This window comes from Lampris incognitus, chromosome 14 (assembly GCF_029633865.1).
Source record: "Lampris incognitus isolate fLamInc1 chromosome 14, fLamInc1.hap2, whole genome shotgun sequence".
Taxonomy (NCBI): Eukaryota; Metazoa; Chordata; class Actinopteri; order Lampriformes; family Lampridae; genus Lampris; species Lampris incognitus.
In genome coordinates this window covers 48784599-48808515 of record NC_079224.1, presented here as the reverse complement: position 1 = coordinate 48808515, position 23917 = coordinate 48784599, and the positions used below count along the sequence as shown (strand labels likewise).

Here is a 23917-nt window from a genome sequence, read left to right as displayed (position 1 = left end):
AATGAACTTTTTTTTAGACAGTTTTCTGTATGGGAGTGATGTGAAATATCAGGAGCCTTGACTGAGTCTTACTGAGTTTGTGGGCATAATGTAAAAAAACTGTTTTCTGCAGCATCCAGTGTGAAATTTTGAAGAAAATGCTAACTATGCTAACTTCAACGTTTTCACAAGACGGTGAAAGATTAACTCCACAAAACCAAAGTGCTTCAAACACATTACATTTATTATCAGAGAGAGTCTGAACTAGGCTGTCAGACCAGTTTGTGGCCAGCTTGGCTTGCTCACCAGCTGTCAGAATATTGTTTGATCAAGTACACGTTTTAAACTAGCAACTTTAAGCCTAAATGTATTTTGATCCTTCAATGTGTGTTGAATCATGAGCATATTTATTTTTCGTATATTTAAAAATTTCAGCTATAAATACACAACATTGTTTTTGTTGTTGAGTGACAGTTGGTGCTCTCCCTTGGATCTTAAGAATTAGGGGTGGCCTCTGTCACCGGCATGGGCCAAGGCAGATCTCCCCAACTGTAGGTCCCCTTCATTAGTACCGGTACGTCCCGCGTCAGGAACATGTCACATGAATCGGGGTGGAGAAGGAACCCAGAGAAGGTGCTGCTGCTCTCCCGGTCGGTGTACATGCCATTATTGCCGTCGTCTTTCACCTGCAGCCAAACACTGTCCCCCACGTCCAGGTGGAGGAGCATCTGATGGCTGGCTGTGGCCCTGTTGTTAGCTTCTGTTGTCTTCACAACAGGGTTATAGTTGTGGAACAGGCCAAGTTTGAGCACCTTGCTTCGAATGGCCACATGGTAGCTGAAGATGTAGGTACCATTTACAGGAGCACGGTAGATTCCTTTGTTGGGGTCAAAGTGCATCTGGCGGTTGTAGAGGACATGTGGGAAGGGAATGGGCATGTTGGGTTGTGGAAATGACAAGCCAAGGCTAGCAGAGAAGGCAGACTGGATGATTGGAGAGCATGGCCCTGGCAGCCCCATCAACCCGATCTGCCCCGGGCTGCCCTTCTCTCCCACTGGGCCCTGTAAACCCTGGTGGCCAACATCACCCTTTTCTCCTTTTGCTCCTGGAGTCCCCGGCACACCATCAATGCCATCTGCCCCATCAGTGCAGTTACACATTCGCTGCTCACCTCGGTCCCCCTTCTGGCCTTCTAGCCCAGGGACACCTGACCTGCCCATGTCCCCCGTATTGCCCTTAGGACCTGTTGCTCCTGTGGGGCCAGCAACACCTGGCAGGCCCCGGGCTCCAACGGATCCAGGGAGACCTGGGACACCTGGCGGCCCATGAACGCTGTCGCAGGACTCGGGACAAATCCCGTTTTCCCCCTGAGGACCCTGTTCACCTTGTGGCCCTGCAAAGCCTTGGTCTCCTTTGTCCCCTGGAACACACACACACACACACACACACACACACACACACACACACACACACACACACACACACACACACACACACACACACACACACACACACACACACGATCTGGTCTATGACTATGCAGCAGATATAATTGATGGGTCAGGTCACATATTTTACATATTCAAATAGGTATTTTGGTAAATGAGTGTTTTACAGAGCAACAAAGCGCGCATCCCAAATTGATGGACTGCGGAGGAGGAAAGGAAGAAGCGGTGACTGGTTAAATAGAACTCCCTGGAGAATGAGGTGTGCGTCATGACATTAGATGAGAGGTTTCATGTGGTCACTGCAAGAATGTCCGGTCCTTACAAGTATGGTAAGCAATGCTTGGCTGATGAATCAATTTAAAATGAGACTGTCAAATCTTGAGTAAAGGCAGACATATAAACAGTGCGGTCCAATTTGGTAGCACAAACTGCACTTCAGCTCACTGCCTTGTTTGGAATTTACTCTGGCGCCCCTGCATGTTTAAGTACCACTCAACCATCATGCAATACTTTGCATTCAATTCTTTGTCTTAAAAGTACTAATTTGAAAAATGGCCAAGGGAAGCATGCTGTCCTTATCTGGAACACATGCCTGTCGTTCATTCTTTCTGTGTCTTCATGTGGATGTTGGATCCTTCTCACTAGCCTGAACCTGTCGACTATCAGCTGGCCGACATGGCAGGTTCATTTTTCTACGTGGTTTTAACCCTTCTGAACGCCGTTATTTCCTCTTTAAAAAAGATCCCAAGCCCGGATAAATGGAGAGGGTTGTGTCAGGAAGGGCATCCGGTGTGAAATCTTTGCCAAATCAAATATGCAGATTATAATTAGTAGTAATATATATATATGTGTGTGTGTGTGTATATGTATGTGTGTGTGTATATATGTGTGTGTGTGTATGTATATATATATATATATATGTGTGTGTATGTGTATATATATATATATATATATATATATATATATATATATACTTAGCACAAAAAGTAAGAAAATGTGTGTTTGGTGGATTATTTCTTCTTTGTTGTACCAATGCTTCTTGGCAATAAATCTTATACAGTTGGAAAGTCTGTTTATTTGCCTTTTAAATGAGGCCATATGTGTAAGGAACATGCATCTGTGGGATGAGCAGCAGAGCTGAGTATGTGGGTTGCGCCCATGAAACATTTGCCAAATCTTCTCTGCCAATGCCAAACAGCTTATTTTGCTGTTGCTATTGACTCTTGTGTTGAGCTTCTGGTCCCCCAGGTGCTGACCATCAGCTGCCTGATACAAGATTTATTGCCAAGAAGCATTGTTACAACAAAGAGATAATCTACCAAACACACATTTCCTTACTTGTTGTGCTAAGTTTATATATATGTGTGTGTGTGTGTGTGTGTGTATATACACTATATGTACAAAAGTATTGGGACACACCTCTTAATCATTGAATTCAGGTGTTTCATTCAGACCCATTGCTACAGGTGTATAAAATCCAGCAGCTAGCCATGCAGTCTGCATTTACAAACATTTGTGAAAGAATGGGTCGTTCTGAAGAGCTCAGTGAATTCAAGCGTGGTGCTGTCATAGGATGCCACCTTTACAACAAGTCAGTTCATGAAATTTCTTCCCTGATAGGTATTCCACGGTCAACTGTAATTGGTATTACTGAAAAGTGGAAGCATTTAGGAACAACAGCAACTCAGCCACGAAGCGGCAGACCACCTAAAGTCACACAGCGGGGTCAACGAGTGCTGAGGTGCATAGTGCGTAAAAGTCGCCAACGCTCTGTTTACTCAATAACTACAGAGTTTCAACCTTCCTCTGGCATTAACATCAGCACAAAAACTGTGCGCCGGGAGCTTCATGGAATGGGTTTCCATGGCCGAGCAGCTGCATGCAAGCCTTACATCACCAAGCACAATGCCAAGTGTCGGATGGAGCGGTGTAAAGCACACTGCCACTGGACTGTGGAGCAGTGGAAACGTGTTCTGTGGAGACGAATCATGCTTCTGTCTGGCAGTCTGATGGACCAGTCTGGGTTTGGTGGACGCCAGGAGAACGTTACCTGCCTGACTGCATTGTGCCAACTCTAAAGTTTGGTGGAGGAGGGATAATGGTATGGGGTTGTTTTTCAGGGGTTGGGCTAGGCCCCTTAGTTCCAGTGAAGGGGAATCTTAATGCTTCAGCATACCAAGACATTCTGGACAATTCTACGCTTCCAACCTTGTGGGAACAGTTTGGGGAGGGTCCTTTTCTGTTCCAGCATGACTGTGCCCCAGTGCACAAAGCAAGGTCCATTAAGACATGGTTGGGTGAGTTTGGTGTGGAAGAACTTGACTGGCCCGCACAGAACCCTGACCTCAACCCCATCGAACACCTTTGGGATGAACTAGAACAGAGATTGCGATCACAGCCAGGTCTTCTCGTCTGACATCAGTGCCTGACCTCACAAATGCTCTTCTGGATGAACAGGCAAAAATTCCCACAGACACACTCCAAAAGTCTTCCCAGAAGAGTGGAAGCTGTTATAGCTGCAAAAGGGGGACCAACTCCATATCAATGTCTATGGATTTAGAATTGGATGTCATAAAAGCTCCTGTAGGTGTAATGGCAGGGTGTCCCAATACTTTGGTACACATTTTTTATGTATAAAACTTTGTTTAAAGAAACACCCAACGGTAGGGAATGTGCTATATATATATATATATATATTAGTGCTGTCAACGATTAACATTTTTAATCAGATTAATCACAGGGTTGATGTGGATTAATTTTGATTAATCACGATTAAATATAATTCATTTTTAATCTATATTAATTGCGTTTCATTTTGCATGAGCAAACAGACTCAAGAAAGAAGGGAATATATATGCACTTAACATGTTTATTAAACACCTTTAACGGTTTGTGTTAACAAAAAACTTTGTTGACTCTCTTTTTCAAAACAAACATTTCTCCACATTAATGTGGCCCTGTTCCTCCTTTTTCAGCCAGCTACTAATACAGACTAGCTCGTTGACATTGTCTGAGAGGAGAGCTGACCGCCTCTTAGTTACAATGTTGCCTGCAACTGAGAACAGTCGTTCCGTGAGGCTGGTTTGTCGCAAGCTGGGCGACGCGTCAGTCAGCCGAAGTGCTGGCAGAGTCCCCGACCAACGGATGCTTCGCATTCATGTGGTATTTTAAGATGGAAGTGCGTCGGTGAAAAGAAAACTCCTTCCTGCAGAGTGTGCACAATACTTTATGTTGGTCCACTGTTCCGTCTTGGTTTTTTTTGTATTCAAATTTCCCACCGAGAGGGCCAACGTGCTGTTTAGCATCTTCCATACTTCCTTATCGAGTTGGTTGGTTCTGTCACTACCGGATCAACTGCCCATTTGCGCATGCGTGGCGGCATGTGTGACGGTAACTCTACTTGGACAAACTGCCCGAAATGCGTTGCCAGAGACATTTCAGGGATTTTGAGTCATTCTGTGGCACAGATGGGTTAATTGCGTTATAATTTTCAATCAGACTAATCATGATGATGGATTAATCCGTATTAACGCGTCAATTTTGACAGCCCTAATATATACATATATATATGCTATACATGATGTATATCGAAGGACAATGGATGCGTGTGTTGTGAAATCAAATTTTGCTGAGCTTAGGTAATACTAATAATTTCAAACAGTCTTAATGCATCTTTAAAGCTCAACGGATTAAAAAATAAATTTTTAAAAAAAATCAGCATTACGACAAATTCAAAAGGAAAACAGTCTGGCAAAATCTGCTGTACATAGTTTAAGGTAATCTTTTACCTCGGTGATGTGTTTTTTCATTAAGTGGAAACAGGAATGAATCAGAAACGGCATATGAGTATGAAAGTCGTGTGACATCACCATTCTGAGGTCTACGGCTGGGTAATGAGGGGGAGGCTCATCTGTCCTCACATTACAGGAAGTGATGCGTGTTGATGCACAAACCTTTGTAGCCACGGTCGCCCTTCCCCCCTGAGAAGCCAGTGGTCCCACGCTGCCCCTTCTCCCCCTCGTCTCCCTTCTGACCTGTCAGCAGAGCGAGAGTGACAAAGAGGAACAAGAGAGAGATGAAGGCTAGGTTCACACCCTGCATGTTTGGTGCATTTTAAATAAAGTCTGGAGCATTCACCTGTCTAGTCCACTGCATTTTTTCAGGTGTGAACAACGTCGAGTGAACTTTCCTGCAGACCAACAACCACACTGACAATGTGATTCTGTCTGCTTCCACATGACCTGAGCTGAGGTTCAGTGATGGTGTGAACACTTGTCAGTACCAAACAGTTCCAAACTTAATTGCGGGATTTTCCGAAAATCCTGCCATAGATGGATAGCCAAGGTGGACAGGCATAGATTTTTGGCAAGGAGGATGATTTGCATGAGCCTAATCAAATGATCTTATTTTCTTCATGTTTCACAACAAACCTTCACATGGGGATATAATTCACAGACAGCTACTGTATTTAACCCGACGTAACTGAAGAAGGAAATGCATCTTCCTGATGTGACACAACCACATCATGTGGAGAATCGTGGTTCTCCTCCAAACGCACATCTGGTTAACTTAGCAAAGTCGTCACATGGAAAAACACCCCAATGGTGTGGCAGGAAATTAATATGAAACACTAAGAGTTACCATTTACTCAGCCGTTGTGCATTATGTGTAATTGTCTCTCTATACCATGTTGGTCAAATCTGCTCTTAAACGAGGTCTGTGCCATCTGGTGGCAGACTCTGACCTCCCCCCAGAGAGGAACTGGGTAAGGATGTCCTGTTGCTATGGCAACGGGCCCTGTCATGGGGTAAATCATATAGAAAGCTCTCTGAAAGTCTCCATCTCATTCCATATGTGGATGCATTTTGCAGTCTTGTAATATCGTCTAACTGGCGATGAGCAAATGTTTAAACTAACTTATGGTGGGAGGTACAGGGAACATATACTGTTTAAATTGACCGAGTAAGCGTTTCTTCGTCTAAGGAAAAAGGAACCTAAGTTTGTTCAGTGAGGATACAGGACGAGCCCATGAGGTCTGACTTGTGTTTCTCCGTATGGTACAATGCGAGAATGCAGGGAGGTGTTCTCCTATTGTACAATACTGTTTGTCTTCTCTTGGCTTGGCTTGTCCTGTATTGTACAATAACAAGTGTCTTTTTCTGTCAACCATCATTGTTTCGTGTAATTATTTCTGAGTTTATTTCTGAGTTCAGAGTGTTTGCAGATAAGTTTCAATGACAACGGCACATCACAGCATTCACCGTCACCAAAACTGAGTAACCGTTTAGTCTGTTTGACATTGGTTGATCAAAATAAATAAATAAATAAATAAATAACAATAACAAATAAACGTTAAACACAAAAATTTTTAGCTAAGGAACTTTTTCACCAGTTGGTTCAAACCAAAGAACCGGATTAGGATGGAGCACAGCCTAAGCGATAGAGAAAGTAAGCTCCGTATGACATCACTCAAAGTCAAGGTTCTGTCTATCTGTCTGTCTCTGGACATTAACATGATGTCTTCCAGGATTAGACCTGCATGATTGGATCTCACATCTGCACTGTGGGGGGCGTCCGGGTGGCGTGGCGGTCTATTCTGTTGTCTACCAACACAGGAATTGCCTGTTTGAATCCTCGTGTTACCTCCGGCTTGGTCGGGCATCCCTACAGACACAATTGGCTGTGTTTGCAGGTGGGAAGCCGGATGTGGATATGCGTCCTGGTTGCTGTGCTAGCGCCTCCTCTGGTTGGTTGGGGCGCCTGTTCGAGGGGGAGGGGGAACTGGGGGGAATAGCGTGATCCTCCCACACGCTATGTCCCCCTGGTGAAACTTCTCACTGTCGGGTGAAAAGAAGTGGCTGGTGACTCCACATGTATGGGAGGAGACATGTGGTAGTCTGCAACCTTCCCCGGATCTGCAGAGGGGGTGGAGCAGTGACTGGGACGGCTCGGAAGAGTGGGGTAATTGGCTGGATACAATGGGGGAGAAAAAAAAAGGGGGGGATACCCATCTTCACTGTGGGAGAACGTGTTTTGCAGGACTCACCTTTGAGTCCCTGTCGGCCGGTGAAACCAGGACGACCTCTTAACCCCGTCAGTCCTCTCCTCCCTGGACTCCCTGGAAGACCTGATGGCAGCAAACACATCAAACATCTATCATCTGGAAGCTTAAAGGTGTGTTATGACCTCACCACCCGCTCCCTGGCTGTAAATAGAATCTAAATCACATCCAAAACAGAATCAGTTTCTATCCATCAGCTCCTGCCCAACTTGCATTCTTGTTTAGAACTGACAAGCGATCTTAACGTAGTACAAAGCAAAAAGGCCTTTCAAAGCACTATGTAATATTCCTGCTCAGCTAAAGCACAATATCGAGTAAATATCATAACATGACTAGTAGAATATCATATGATAGGCAATTATGGTAATGAGACATTAATATGCTGCACCCATGGCATGTCGCTGTGGCGATTTTGCTCTGGATATTAGTCATTAACTTCTCGCTTGGCCAGCAAATTGAAAATTCCAGTTAGATATGTATCAAACTGGATTCACCGGATTCATCAGTCAATTGAGGATCTGGAAAGGTCCACTGATAGATGATATCAAGTCGCAAGGAAAATGAAGCCGTCTTCGTTTATGAGTCATAGAGCTCCCTGACCCAACAAGTCCCGCAGTCAGTCGACATCTTCTGAAAGTTAAAGGCTTTGTACCAAGCTTTGGGGGGAAGCAGGGGGGATTCAACGCTCTACATAAAAGCAAAATGGGAAGCAGAGTTAAAGATTCAGATAACAGAGGAAGAATGGTATCAAATGTGTGAGACACAATGTACATCCACAAACTCACAGACATGGAGGGAATTCTGCTGGAAGAATCTACCTCCCTTTTTCATAACACCCAAAATAAAAAGCAGCAACTTGCTGCACAACAACAGTGTTGGAGGCTGTGTGGGAGTGTGGAGGCTGACCACTCGCATGTTTTCTGGAAGTGAACAAAGAGAATGTAAACGTAGGTATCAACAATACTTTGGGATATGAAATCCCAAATCCCTGCCCTGTGGTGTACCTCGGTAACACTGATGATGTTGTGATGACAGACGATCTCTACTTGACTAAAGTTCTACTTGCAGCAAGTAAGAAAGCCGTTACCACAAACTGGCTTCGTGTACACACTCCAAAACAGGAACAGTGGACGGAAACTGTCCAAGACATTTTTGTGATGTAAAAGTGGACATACATTTTGAGAGTCCAAGAGAGTATATTTAAAAAGAACTGTGGAGAATGGAACATTTATATGGGAAATGACACCGACTAAATGAATGCCTAATTAAAATATTTGTGTGAATATTGAAATATTTCCAGAAAAATGTTTTTTTATTTTTGTTTGTCTATCTTACTGTTTTCTTTTTTGTGCTGATGTTATTGTACTGTTCTGTTTATATCTCTTTGAAAACTCAATAAAAACATACGTGAGGTAGAAAAAGAATGTAAAATATAGCCGCAAGTGGCAATTAACGGGGTCCAAGCAGTACTGCAGCTGTCTACCAACCAACATACATGGCTTCTATGTGCCACAAAGAATAAGCCTGTCAAGTTCCAAGAAGATTGGCCATTCACACTAGCAAATATTAGCTACTGAATTTTGATTGGCTGTTTGGTGGCCATTTTGGTAATCCAACCAATCGGCACTTTAGGCAATGTAGCCAAATGGGTCCAAGTATATTTATACCAAATTGCAGATTTTTAGCTCAAGCGATTTTGAGATATTGACATGTGTCAGCTGTAGCGCCCCCTATGGACGAAATTTTAAAAGATTTGGCGTGCTTCCAAAGAATGTTGTATAAGTTTGGACAATCGCATCATTAGATATAGGCAATACAATCACGATGGGCCACATGTCAGCTGTAGCGCCCCCTACCGACGAAATTTTTACAAGATTTGGCGTGCTTCCAAAGAATGTTGTATAAGTTTGGACAATCACATCACTAGATATAGGCAATACAATCACTATGGGCCACACCTTAAATATTGATTGTCATGTTACTTCGAAATGGAACGACATATAAAATTCTTTTAACAGCTTTCTATCAGCATGGTGTGGAGATGACACGCACCAAATGTCATGCGAATCGGATGAACAGCCGCAGACTAGTTCATTTTAGTTTCACTTTCGGTTTTTTGAAAATGGCGGGAAAATCTGGCAGGCGGAAATTGGCGGGAACGGATACGTTAGATTTGGGAGCTTCTAAGGAATTCGAGGAAAAAAGAATTTCTCAGAAATTCCATACAGAGCCCGAGATATGACCCAAACCCTAAATGTGCTTATGGTAGTGCCCTGCGGAAACAACAATAATAATAATCCTTGGCAAAACAATAGGGGTTCCTTCCCCAGCTGTCGCTGCTTGGACCCCTAACTACAGGTAGCAGAGACGAACATGCTGCGCTGGGCCTTGGGAGTGACCAGCAAAGACTAGAAGAGAAATGAAGAAGTGAGAGCTACATTCAAGATCAGAGGACTGGATGAGAAGTTGAGAGAGACAAGACTGAGATGGTTTGGACATGTACAGAGAGGAGGCATCGACTATATAGGAAAGAAGGTATTGGACCTGGAAATACCTGGCAAAAGAAAAAGAGGAAGACCACGGAAAAGACTGAGAGACGAGACAGAGAAGGACATGAGGAGGGCTGGCCTAGTGCAGAGGGATGTGTCAAACTGAAAGCTATGGAGGGGCAAAAATCTGCTGTGGTGACACCTGAGAAACGGGGAACAAGCCAAAAAGAAGAAGAAGAAGAAGAAGAAGAAGAAGAAGAAGAAGTGGAGGTGAACAAATGGAGGAAGTAACATTACCTAAAGAGCGGAGAAAGCAGGACCGGCAGCTGGACGGACACACAAGGGTTTTTTCAGACAGTAAGTAACACTAGATACCTCAAAAGGGAGCATTAGTAGATAAAGGAATAGCAAACATTTCAGGTAACTGCTACTACTGTACATTGTACACTGTCCTTTATCTACTACTACTACTACTACTACTACTACCCGTTACGGGGCGCCACAGCGGATCATCCGTCTCCATCTCTTCCTGTCCTCTGCATCTTCCTCTGTCACACCAGCCACCTGCATGTCCTCCCTCACCACATCCATAAACCTCCTCTTTGGCCTTCCTCTTCTCCTCTTCCCTGGCAGCTCCATATTCAGCATCCTTCTCCCAGTATACCCAGCATCTCTCCTCCACACATGTCCACACCATCTCCATCTTGTCTCTCCTGCTTTGTCTCCAAACCGTCCAACCTGAGCTGTCCCTCTAATACACTGGTTCCTAATCCTGTCCTTCTTCATCACTCCTAATGAAAATCTTATCTTCATCTCTGCCACCTCCAGCTCCACCTCCTGTCTTTTCATCAGTGCCACTGTCTCCAAACCATATAACATAGCTGGTCTCACAACCATCCTGTAAACCTTCCCTTTAACTCTTGCTGGTACCCTTCCGTCACAAATCACTCCTGACACTCTTCTCCACCCACTCCACCCTGCCTGCACTCTCTTCTTCACCTCTCTTCTGCACTCCCCGTTACTTTGGACAGCTGACCCCAAGTATTTAAATTCATACACTTTTGTCACCTCTGTCCTCCCTCTCATTCGTGCATAGGTATTCCGTCTTACTCCTACTCACTTTCATTCCTCCTCTCTCCAGTGCATACCTCCACCTCTCCAGGCTCTCCTCACCTGCACCCTACTCTCGCTACAGATCAAAATGTCATCCGCAAACATCACAGTGCACGGAGACTCCTGCCTGATCTCATCCATCAACCTGTCCATCACTGCTGATGTGTAAATATGACCAGTAAATATAATAAAATGATGAGTAAAAAAAATCACAATATGACTACTAAATATAGAATAAAATAGAATAGAATACTCTTTATTGGTCATTTTGTACATACATACAAATTAAGTTTACTCTCAGCGTTTACCCATCCTAGCTGTGTTGCTAGCTGTGTTGCTAGCTGTGTAGCGAGGAGCAGCGGGCAGCTGTCGTGCAGCACCCGCGGAGCTGCTGGGGAGCATATGATAGATGTGACTCAGCCCCTGTAACAAATATGGATGCTGCAGGGTATGATGTCTTGCTACAGGGATACCATCTACCATCCCCACTTTGCAAGCGGTAGAGTGAACTCGTGCTGTCTGTGTCGGCGTTAGCTAAATACGTAAGTAGCTTTTAGGTTTTATCCTTTTGCCACAACTGAAACACAGGTGAGATGCTAACCAGCTATTTGTTGCCAAACATAAAAAATGCGGGTGAAATAATGACTGCGCACCATCTGCTTCGGTTTCCTGTGACACAGCGAACCATGCGGCATCTCTCTTGGTCTACATTTAGTAACCGCACGAGGAGCAGTTACACCGAGCACATCATGCTGTCAAAACGAGAGATTCCTCCGTGTTTGCTTTCGCTGCCACAGTGACACTGAGGACCAGATATGCTTAAGTATGTTTACGTCATATGAATTCGTGGGTCAAAGTTCACTGAGATTGAACTTTGTTATGGAGCGAAGAGATGAGAATTCTCTGCAGACGGACGCTGATACATTTTCCTGCTCTTTGCATGTGTTTGAATGGAAGTTAATGGAACACAGAGGTGTCGCACCAACGCCCCGCGACCCTGTTACATTTAATCGGGTAGCATATTTTCCTGCCTGAGTAACTTCTAGTTAGGACACAATATGATTGGTAGGAAACTTGCCTGGCGGCCCCCGATCACCACGGTCTCCTTTGGGACCCACGTTGCTTTTACACCGAGAGCAAACGCAGAACCAGGGCACCTGGTCGATGGGAGGGGGGACCGGAGCCTCCAATAGAAGGTCACAGAACGACAGGTTCGGCTCACTGCCGTCCCCAGGACCCACGGGCAACACACTCTCCCGGAGTTTCCCTGTCATGTTCACGGGGTAGTTGGAGGGGGTGTGGGGGCCGGGGTGATAGGACAGGGGCTTTACGGTAAAACCTGGAGGGGTCATTTGCAGGTCACTGTTGCGGAGGAGCATCTGAGGATCTGATGGCGTGTCAGTGGCACGGGGCATCAAGTAGGTGTTTGGATCCGTTGTGTGTTGGTCCGTGGGATCCTGCTGGGTAGGGGAAGTGCTGGGTAGCAACATGGCAGAAGTGAAGGTGAGAAGAAGGAGAAAAGCCAGTAGACAGGAGAACATCTGTAGAGAGACGAGTTAACATCAGAACACAAAATACTACAAAGACCGACCCACCTTCAAGCTGAGATCTCATCTACTGAAATAGTTCAGCTTATACAGACAACAGTACCTCTAACACAGTACCACAGTACATACTGATACACAGGGTACACACACAACAGTACCTCTAACACAGTAGCACAGTACATACTGATACACAGGGTAAACACACAACAGTACCTCTAACAGTACTAACAGTACCACAGTACATATTGATACACATGGTACACACACAACAGTACCTCTAACATAGTACCACAGTACATATTGATACACATGGTACACGCACAACAGCACCTCAAACAGCGCTAACATAGTACCACAGTACATACTGATACACATGGTACACACACAACAGTACCTCTAACAATACTAACATAGTACCACAGTACATACTGATACACGCACAGACAACAGTACCTCTAACAGTACTAACATAGCACCACAGTACATACTGATACACATGGTACACACACAACAGTACCTCTAACAGTACTAACACAGTACCAGAGTACATACTGGTACACATGCACACTCAACAGTACCTCTAACATAGTATCACAGTACATACTGAAACACATGGTACACAGACAACAGTACCTCTAACAGTACTAACGTAGTACCACAGTACATACTGAAACACATGGTACACAGACAACAGTACCTCTAACAGTACTAACGTAGTACCACAGTACATTAGCATATCATATGTTAAACCAGAGCTAACCAACACGACATATAATCTACCAGAGAACAGACAGATAACAGACAGTGACGGTAAACATTTGAAAAACTTGTTTTTATCAGTTTGTGTGTAACGTGTGTAACAGTGTTTCCTTTTTATTGAAATATTATAGCGATTCTTCAATTACTAATTGTAATGTTATGCCGTGAGTGATGCATTTTAAAATATGGCGTTGGTCACGTTTGTATTTCAGGGTTGTTTTCCGCTCCTCGTTTTCTCTCTTCTCTTTCCCAGGCTGAAATAACGGTATGTGCCAGGGACGGCTGGTGGCGATACTGGGTGGGTGGGCATTACACACATCTACAGTTCCCACTGCAGCAACAGCAGCACCACATCCGAGATACCAAGTTACAGCAACGACGCGTTATACCTCGTCATAGCAAGTGCTCCACAACAAAGCTGTAGAGAAGTACCCGCAAGAATGGATTGATGCAAAAACTAAAACTCCCTCACCCCGTTTACACTTGGTTTTAAAATGCGTTTTTTGTGATCGGATCACAAGTGGACAGCGCTGAATACAAGTGTAAACCACCACCAAAACGTTTTGTGAACCCGTTACTCAGACCACTTGCCGAGGTGGTCTGAGACGCATGTGACCACATGTCTTTTGTAGTGTAAACGCTAATGCGTCCTGACGCGTCCCCGACAAGGACGCAACAGGAAAATACGTCATCAATGCAGGATGTGGTGGTTGTTTTGGTAACAGCGCACCAACTTTTGGAAAAATGGAGAGAGGAAAGAGTGTAGGTGGTTGGAGGACAAGTGAGACGAGATGCCTCATCTCCATATGGGCAGAAGACTCGGTCCTGTCAGTCTGAGCAGATGGAATAGTCCGGACATGTATATTCGTGCTTGAACCATAGGCGAAAATCCCGGGGGGGACGGGGGAGACACGACCCCCCATCCTGGAAAAAATATGATATATCCCCCCCAATAAAAACATAACTATGTAATTTCAACAATATCAATAATACACAACAAAAGCACCTGTGCTGATTATAGACACTTAATAGTGCACATGTACGTTTCAAAAGATCGCGACCCCCGCCCTTTACATCACAATGGTTTGGCTGCCCCCTCCACAGCTGATATCAGATTTTCCCCCCTGCTTGCAACATTAGTTGTTGTTTTCACAGCTAGTCGGCAAATCTGCCGCTTGACTGAGGCCCTTTGACCTTGTAGCGGAAGTGATGTAACAGTAACAAAATCTTCTTCTTCGGAGTAACGAAATCTGATCAGAAGTGGTTAGCAGGACGCATTTGGAGACGCATGACAGACGCAGGTGTAAACGGCGATGTGTCTCACTGTCCACTTGTGATCCAATCGCCCAAAACGCATTTTAAAACCAAGTGTAAACAGGGTGTCTGTATTTGCCTTTCTCACACACACACACACACACACACACACACACACACACACACACACACACAAATTTCCTAGTTTTTGTCTGATAACTGTTTCAAATCCACATTCCTTGTTGGGTCCAAGCCGTGTCTCCTCCAAAAAGCTAGCATGGGAAACAGAACAGTGAATTCTTAGCTACGCTTGCCGTTAGCCAGTCCTTTCAATGAAACCAAGTAACACAAACTTACAAGTTTGTCGTTTGTCCTGTTGCATTATCTGAGCATCGTTTAGACAATGTGTACTCAGTCGCTTCACTTCCAATTTTTCCCCCAGACATGGAAGAGAATGGATGATGAAGTAAATAGTCCACCTCGTTCATGCTAACGCCAGCGCTCACCTTCCCCTATCCACTCTCGCACCCGTAGCAATTCACTGTACGCACCGTTACGCTATACATCCGCTGTCATTGGTCAAAAGTCAGCGGCCTGAGGGCTGAATGAATTTAGCCCAAATGATCAGCAAATCAAGGGGGCGTGTCACAACACCTGTCAATCACTTACTACGAAGATGAGTGGAAGCTGATGCTATTGTGTTTGGGCTGTAAAAAAATAAGCCCATTTAGATATTTCCTTGTTTTTCTTGTGACTGTGTTGTGCTGTGGCTTCTCTAAGTTCCACCAAAATTTAAAACAATCTGTTCTAAGGTTTTTTTTAACAATAATTTTATAATTTTTATTGTAAAAGATAGGGAGGGCTTAGCCCTATGTGCCCATTTATACCAGCCGTCCCTGGTAAGTATAATAATAATCTTCTTCTTCTTCTGGCTGCTCCAGCACATCGTTTGTTTCCATCTCTTCCTGTCCTCTGCATCTTCCTCTTTCACACCAGCCACATGCATGTCATCTCTCACCACATCCACAAACCTCCTCATAATAATAGTAACTGTAATAACATCTATACAAAATCCAAAAGTGTAGCATCCCTGATTAAAACTGAGGGAACACTCAGTACAAGCAAGGACGATCTACCCTTGCTGGCCCTGCAAGACGTTCTTTGTCCTAAAAGACCTTCGAAGGCCTCAAAACATTCCTCTTCCAAATTGACCTTCATCCTTAAATGGGTTGTGGTGACACTTCACAGCTGATATGAACCATCTAATCCATCTCCTGCTGTCAGCTGGTACTACTGTAGCCTTATTTGAACACCATTATCTATGTCCTCCATCTACTTGCACTTCACATTTAATGTTCCTATGTTGATGATACAGCTGTTATACTGTTACTATGTAGCAAACGTACTACTACTAATACTTCATAGAAAACTACTAAGTTATGGTCACCATGTTGCCCAGTATGATGCCAGCTGGTATCTGTTGATTTCTGACTCTCTTTCAAGATGCTTTGGATTAAAGCCTCTGTTAAAATAAATAAATGTAAATGTCAGATTGAAGCAGCAACTCACCGTTCCATGTGAGTGCTGTGCCATCATCTAGAGAGCGTTGTTCCTGACGGAGTTCCTGATGGAGTTTATGGCAGTTTGGAGGTTTTGACAGTTTATAAACCTTCACAAGAACAAAACGTCTTTCAGCATCTGTTCCGCCCACCAGGTCCCAGACAAAAGCAGAGGAGAGGCCAGACAGAGGGAGGAGAGTCTTCTTTGTGCTGGGACACACCGGGACTCGAACACAATAAACAGAGTGAAATCATAAAGGGTTTGGAAAGAAAAAGATCTGCATCTTTCCTTATTCCCGCATGCATTCTGAGAAGAAGGACCCATGTTGTCCTCCGCTCTTGTCCGTTATCAAGTACAAATGGAAATATTTGATCCATCTGTCCTGGATAATATGGAAACATTCTGAAAATGACCCAACCTATCAATCGATCAATCGATCAATCAATATATAGCACATTTTTGTACATTACATACAACACAATGTAATTTAAAGGAAGGGGAAATTCAAAGACCAAAAGAAGGAAACAATAGTGGAAAAAGACAGACGGAACAAATAATTACAAATAAATAAACAAGAACAAATAAATGAATTAAAGATAAAAACAAAACATGTAAATACAAATAAAACAGAATGAAGGAAATATAACATAATAGTAAACTGAATGACGTAGAAAAACAAGAATCAAAATAAAACGGATTAAACCAGCCTACAAAACCCACTGGTTCAATCAACATGGTATTTTCCACCCTCACTTTCTTTTCTCCTTGCCTTCATTCATCCACCTCGTCATCCGTCCTTCTCTCTCTTCGTCCGTGCTGTGACGACTTCAGCTCCATGACACCTTTTCTACCTCATGTGGACAGGTTTCTCTACACACACACAAGATATTTTGAATAGAAAAATGACAAAAACAGTGTAGACTGAAGTCTGCAGAACGTAGACTGAAGTCTGCAGAACGTAGACTGAAAATAGGTGAACATAGACTGAAGCCTGCAGAATGTACACTGAAGACAGGAGAATGTAGACTGAAGCCTGCAGAAAGTAGACTGAAGCCTGCAGAACATTTACTGAAGTCTGCAGAACGCAGACTGAAGACAGCTGAATGTAGACTGAAGTCTGCAGAACGTAGACTGAAGATAGCTGAACGTAGACTGAAGTCTGCAGAACGTAGACTGAAGATAGCTGAACGTAGACTGAAGTCTGCAGAGCGTAGACTGAATCCTGCAAAATGCAGACTGAAGACAGCAGAACGTAGACTGAAGTCTGCAGAGCGTAGACTGAATCCTGCAAAATGCAGACTGAAGACAGCAGAACTGGCCGCACAATGTGGTGACACGTTTCACTGTCACAGCTTCATCAGGAGCTCCATTGGGAGCCTGATGACGCTCCTGATGACGCTGTGGAAGTGAAACGGGGTATTTTTACCACACAGAATGTGGTATTTTTTCTATTTATGGTCACAGTTTTGCCATTTGCCAGCACCATTTGATTCCCAATAATGCACCATCTTTTCCATTTTTGATATTTCTTATATTTAGCTTAGCGATGTTCAGTAACTGCAAAGACAAAATCAGTCACAACTCCTGGTGGCTGAGGTCAAAGGTCAGAGCCAAAGTCAACACAATGGGTGACCCCGGCAGACGGAGGCGTGTTAGGTGACCAAGAAATGAAGTATGAGAGAACTAAAGGAAGTAGAAGAAAAAGGTTTTTTTTCCAAACACAGGGCATGGGTCCTGGAGTCCGCTGGACCACAGCGGACAGTGGCTGGTGGTGTAAATGTGTTGACTGGTTGTAGACACTAAGGACAAGAAAAAAAAACACACAAATCTACCAAAACCTACTTCATGGGAACTACCGACACGTCTGACGAAGAAGAAAAGAAGGGTGGAGCGGGTGGCAGGTCAACCGTCAGTCTGTATGAAGAGTATCATGACGATGACCACACCTCCAAAACTCAACACTCGTCCACAGCTTGTCCTCCGGACGCCACGCAACCGGAGAACACGCCATTATTCAAGCCAGCTTTCATGACAAGTCACAACAGCCCCGACACAAAAGAAACACAATCTGAGGAGACAAGCTTCAGAGATAAAGACATGAGGGCAGGATGAATGCTTCACCTCAATAACCGCCCTGGTTTCCACAACCTCCGACACAAACCAAACCCCTGATGGCTGTTCAGACAGCCCGGAGGGTGGAGGCCTGGAGGATTTCACAGAGGAACATGTCAACATATGAACCAGTCCACACATTGATGTGTCGACGACACATCAACGTGTCCACACATCAACGTGTCCACATATCAATGTGTCAACACATCGTGTCCACACGACACATCATGTCCACACATCAACGTATCAACGTGTCCACACATCAACATATCAACACATCAACGTATCAACACATCGTGTCCACACATCAACATATCAACACATCGTGTGGACACGATGTGTCCACACATCAACGTATCAACACATCAATGTGTCCACACATCAACGCGTGGACGTATAAACCTCTACACATTCACATGTTGGCACATCTGTAATCATGGGGATGTGCTACAGCAGATGGAGGTGTGTGTGTGTGCATGTGTTGGTGTGTACATGCGTGTGTGCGTGTCCTAGTGTGTGTGTGTTCGTATCTGTGAGCGTGTGAGTGTGTGTGTACATGTCTGTAAGTGTGTGTGCGTGTGTGTGGGGGGGCTGTATGTTGGTCAGTGGGTTAGGTGAGCGGCTACTGAATGAACAGGATGGGATCAGCTGTGACAGAATATCAGGTCAGATGACCTGACAGGGACCCAGACTAGAGGACAGAGGACACTGTCACATATGACCTGTCTGTGTTACACCCTGAAGAGCAGGCGGGTGGGACGACGTTTTAAGTAGGGGGCTGCCAACTAAAACCACAAGTACTGTGGCGAGCCGGCATGGAAGAACGAGTCAGGAGGCAGAGATCTCTTTTTAATCACAACTCCCATGCCCCATGAACCACACCGCCCCGGGAGTGTCCCATGAACCACACCGCCCCGGGAGTGCCCCATACACCCCGGGATGCCCCATGAACCACACCACCCCGGGAGTGCCCCATGAACCACACCGCCCCGGGAGTGTCCCATGAACCACACCGCCCCGGGAGTGTCCCATGAACCACACCGCCCCGGGAGTGTCCCATGAACCACACCGCCCCGGGAGTGTCCCATGAACAACACCGCCCCGGGAGTGCCCCATACACCCCGGGATGCCCCATGAACCACACCACCCCGGGAGTGCCCCATGAACCACACCGCCCCGGGAGTGTCCCATGAACCACACCGCCCCGGGAGTGTCCCATGAACCACACCGCCCCGGGAGTGTCCCATGAACCACACCGCCCCGGGAGTGCCCCATACACCCCGGGATGCCCCATGAACCACACCGCCCCGGGAGTGTCCCATGAACCACACCGCCCCGGGAGTGTCCCATGAACCACACCGCCCCGGGAGTGCCCCATACACCCCGGGATGCCCCATGAACCACACCACCCCGGGAGTGCCCCATGAACCACACCGCCCCGGGAGTGTCCCATGAACCACACCACCCCGGGAGTGCCCCATGAACCACACCACCCCGGGAGTGCCCCATACACCCCGGGAGTGCCCCATGAACCACACCGCCCCGGGAGTGTCCCATACACCCCGGGAGTGCCCCATACACCCCGGGAGTGTCCCATACACCCCGGGAGTGCCCCATACACCCCGGGATGCCCCATGAACCACACCACCCCGGGAGTGCCCCATGAACCACACCGCCCCGGGAGTGTCCCATGAACCACACCACCCCGGGAGTGCCCCATACACCCCGGGAGTGCCCCATGAACCACACCGCCCCGGGAGTGTCCCATACACCCCGGGAGTGCCCCATGAACCACACCGCCCCAGGAGTGCCCCATACACCCCGGGATGCCCCATGAACCACACCGCCCCGGGAGTGCCCCATACACCCCGGGATGCCCCATGAACCACACCGCCCCGGGAGTGTCCCATACACCCCGGGATGCCCCATGAACCACACCGCCCCAGGAGTGCCCCATACACCCCGGGATGCCCCATGAACCACACCACCCCGGGAGTGCCCCATACACCCCGGGAGTGCCCCATGAACCACACCGCCCCGGGAGTGTCCCATACACCCCGGGAGTGCCCCATGAACCACACCGCCCCGGGAGTGTCCCATACACCCCGGGATGCCCCATGAACCACACCGCCCCAGGAGTGCCCCATACACCCCGGGATGCCCCATGAACCACACCGCCCCGGGAGTGCCCCATACACCCCGGGATGCCCCATGAACCACACCACCCCGGGAGTGTCCCATACACCCCGGGATGCCCCATGAACCACACCGCCCCAGGAGTGCCCCATACACCCCGGGATGCCCCATGAACCACACCGCCCCGGGAGTGCCCCATACACCCCGGGAGTGCCCCATGAACCACACCGCCCCGGGAGTGCTCCTTTATGCACACCGGTCAGAACACACCAGAACTGACAACAATGTAACAAGCCCCCCGCCCCCCATGTCCCAAGTGGCGACACCAGTCCCAGTCACGGTCCTACAGTCAGTCAGTAAGTAAACGGTCTCCTACTTAGTCTGAGTCGAACCCACAAAACAACAACAGAAGAATGACCACCACATGAACACAACATCATTAAAACACAATTTTAAATCTAACATTAACAGTCCTATCAGCCATTGCAGATATAAGTAATCAGTCACCGACGACAACATGAACAAACATAAGTTATCAATCACCGAGGACAACTTGTACAGACATAAGTAATCAATCACCGACAACAACTTGTACAGACATAAGTAATCAATCACCGACGACAACTTGTACAAACATAAGTAATCAATCACCGACGACAACTTGTACAGACATAAGTAATCAATCACCGACGGCAACTTGTACAGACATAAGTAATCAATCACAGACGGCAACTTGTACAGACATAAGTAATCAATCACCGACGGCAACTTGTACAGACATAAGTAATCAATCACCGACGACAACTTGTACAGACATAAGTAATCAATCACCGACGGCAACTTGTACAGACATAAGTAATCAATCACCGACGGCAACTTGTACAGACATAAGTAATCAATCACCGACGACAACTTGTACAGACACAAGTAATCAATCACCGACGACAACTTGTACAGACATAAGTAATCAATCACCGACAACAGCTTGTACAGACATAAGTAATCAATCACCGACTATTTTGCTGTTTTTCCCCAGCTTATATTTTTTTCATACGGGAACATTTTCCCTTCTTTCTCTTATTACCTTACTCTCGTTGGTTAAATTCCACTAATGAGATCCACACCCTGAATTTCTGTAACTTTTCTGTATTCGTTTCTAACAATTTTATAACTACACTATTCATTCCAAAAATTAACAATACTTTTTAACTCTAGTTTATTGAACTGGCATTTGTATGAACTTCAACCTACCACACTCTCCCATACAAAAGGATGTTGTCCTGAACCTAATCTTACCCTGCATTTCACTGAGGTTTCCCACATGTTACCATAGCAACGTTAACACAGGTTAGTGAGCTTGAATTAGTTCTCCCCACCTAGTTACTGGCCTAAAATCTTAGCTTGCTTTTGGAGCATGGCCTGCGCTACAGTAAACTGGAGCCTCTAGCTGGCCGTAGCTAAAGAGTTTCAGGGATCTTCTTTCTCTCCTTGGCCAGTGGCGTGTTCAGACTTTTTTGACTAGGGTGGCCCAAGTGGGGCACTGACTTATGCAGGGGTGGCATCAAGTGTGTGTGCGCGCGTCAGAATAGCATTATGTTAGCATTTTTGTCTCCCAATCCCACTCCATTATGTAATATAAACATTATGTCTTGATGAACTGATTTAACTTTCTGTAATTTCCTTACCTGGATTATTGAGCATGCATCAAGACACATGTAATATAATGCTTCCATACTTATGTCAAGAAATTTTACCTCCAAACATAGGCCACATACAAAAGAATACAATGCACATTCAAAAATACAGTCACAGTATAAAGTAAAAAAAAAAAAAAAGAATAAAATAAACAAGCCTATATGTGGACAAAATGTTTACTTGACAACTACTACTTCTGGCTGCTCGCATTAGGGGGCGCCACAGGGGATCATCCCTTTCCATCTCTTCCTGTCCTCTGCCTCTTCCTCTGTCACACCAGCCACCTGCATGTCCTCCCTCACCACATCCATAAACCTCCTCTTTGGCCTTCCTCTTCTCCTCTTCCCTGGCAGCTCAGTATTCAGCAGCCTTCTCCCAATATACCCAGCATCTCTCCTCCACACATCTCCAAACCATCTCAATCTTGCCTCTCTTGCTTTGTCTCCCAACCAAATCGTAAAACTGTTCATATTTGCTACAGTGTAGTTGCTTAGAAGAACAGACACTGTAGTAATGTTGTCAACTGAGAGACCAGTAAGCCTCTGTATGTAAGTACAGCAAAAGTGAAACAGCCCCATCCCCAGTTGAAGCAGATAACGTTTTAAAGAAGGCAGATGCATACATACCCTGGTGTGCAGGTGAAGCTGAAATGCCTTCATCACCAGTATCCTTGTCTGAGTCTACAAAACACAAACAAATACACAAACACAAGTTGTCATCAGAATGATAATACAATCAGCCTTTTTCTAAGCAGGCTAAGTGGTATGTTACCCAACCCAGATGACTAAAATGAAATAATGACTCTTGGCACTTCTACACATACAACTGACAAGTTTCAACTTTAGTTTCAATTTCTGGCAATTAACCACAATATTATGAAGGCAAGTGCTTATTAAAGAGAAATCTGGAATTATCAGGCTTTACATACCCATGTGTACAGCTGAAGCTGGAGGTTCCTGCTGTACATAGGCCGGGAGCCAGGACCAGCCCTCAGGATGTTTTCTGCTACCTTTTTTTCACTATTATTTCTTGTTAGCCTATACCTTGGGCCATCAGAAGTTGATAACGAGCACCCCCAACTCGGCCCCGTTTGGCCACAGGGGGCCAAAAACCCAATTTTTGGGCCATGTTCCTGGCGACATTATGTACATGCACATATTAAGGTACTACAATGGCATAAATAGTCATACAAGAATGAAATTTGGCAGAGAGTATCCTGATACATAGGGGGAAGCAGGAAAATATGATTCTGGGGCTTGTTGCAACTCAATTTTAAGATATCACCCACACCATCCCCAAAAAGACAAAAAAAAAGTACTGTCCGCCTGACAAATTATCATCAAAATGATTATTCTTCAGCACTTTATGGTGAATATGTATGCCTCACTTGTGTATAGACAACTTCCCTAGTTCTTAAGCTTCAATTTGAGCCCAAGATGACCTTTCTATCTCAAAAATTACTCTTGCTGTGGCCGAAAGTCTTCTCTATACCTCAAATCAGAGAACATTTAATTTTTTAGTCACTAGCATTCCAAATGGGGGTAAGTGCATTTTATTGCATTTAACAATATGTTCATATGTACTGCTTACTACTGCTATCTGAAGTGAACATGAAAAGTGAATACTAAAGAACCTGTAGGGAAACAAACGCTTTTAAATGGTGTCTCATAGGCCTATAGCAATGGGCCTATAGGTCCAAAGCAATGCACTCAAGTAGAAGCCAACCACCAATAGAGTACAGTAAACATTTTTTATTATAATATT

General features: G+C 45.4%; 1 protein-coding gene across 1 annotated transcript in view; it reads right to left on the bottom strand.

Moving 5' to 3' along the window:
* Positions 1–473: 473 nt before the first annotated feature.
* LOC130124546 (collagen alpha-2(I) chain-like) overlaps positions 474–23917 on the bottom strand; it is a 31641-nt gene continuing 8197 nt past the window's right edge. The window contains exons 2-9 of the mRNA XM_056293948.1: positions 22780–22833; positions 19124–20702; positions 18332–18413; positions 17555–17608; positions 12169–12631; positions 7474–7554; positions 5381–5461; positions 474–1399 (exon numbers count right to left, since the gene is read on the bottom strand). Coding sequence (XP_056149923.1) covers positions 474–1399; positions 5381–5461; positions 7474–7554; positions 12169–12631; positions 17555–17608; positions 18332–18413; positions 19124–20702; positions 22780–22833 — 3320 coding nt within the window. The remainder of the gene's footprint in view (positions 1400–5380; positions 5462–7473; positions 7555–12168; positions 12632–17554; positions 17609–18331; positions 18414–19123; positions 20703–22779; positions 22834–23917) is intronic.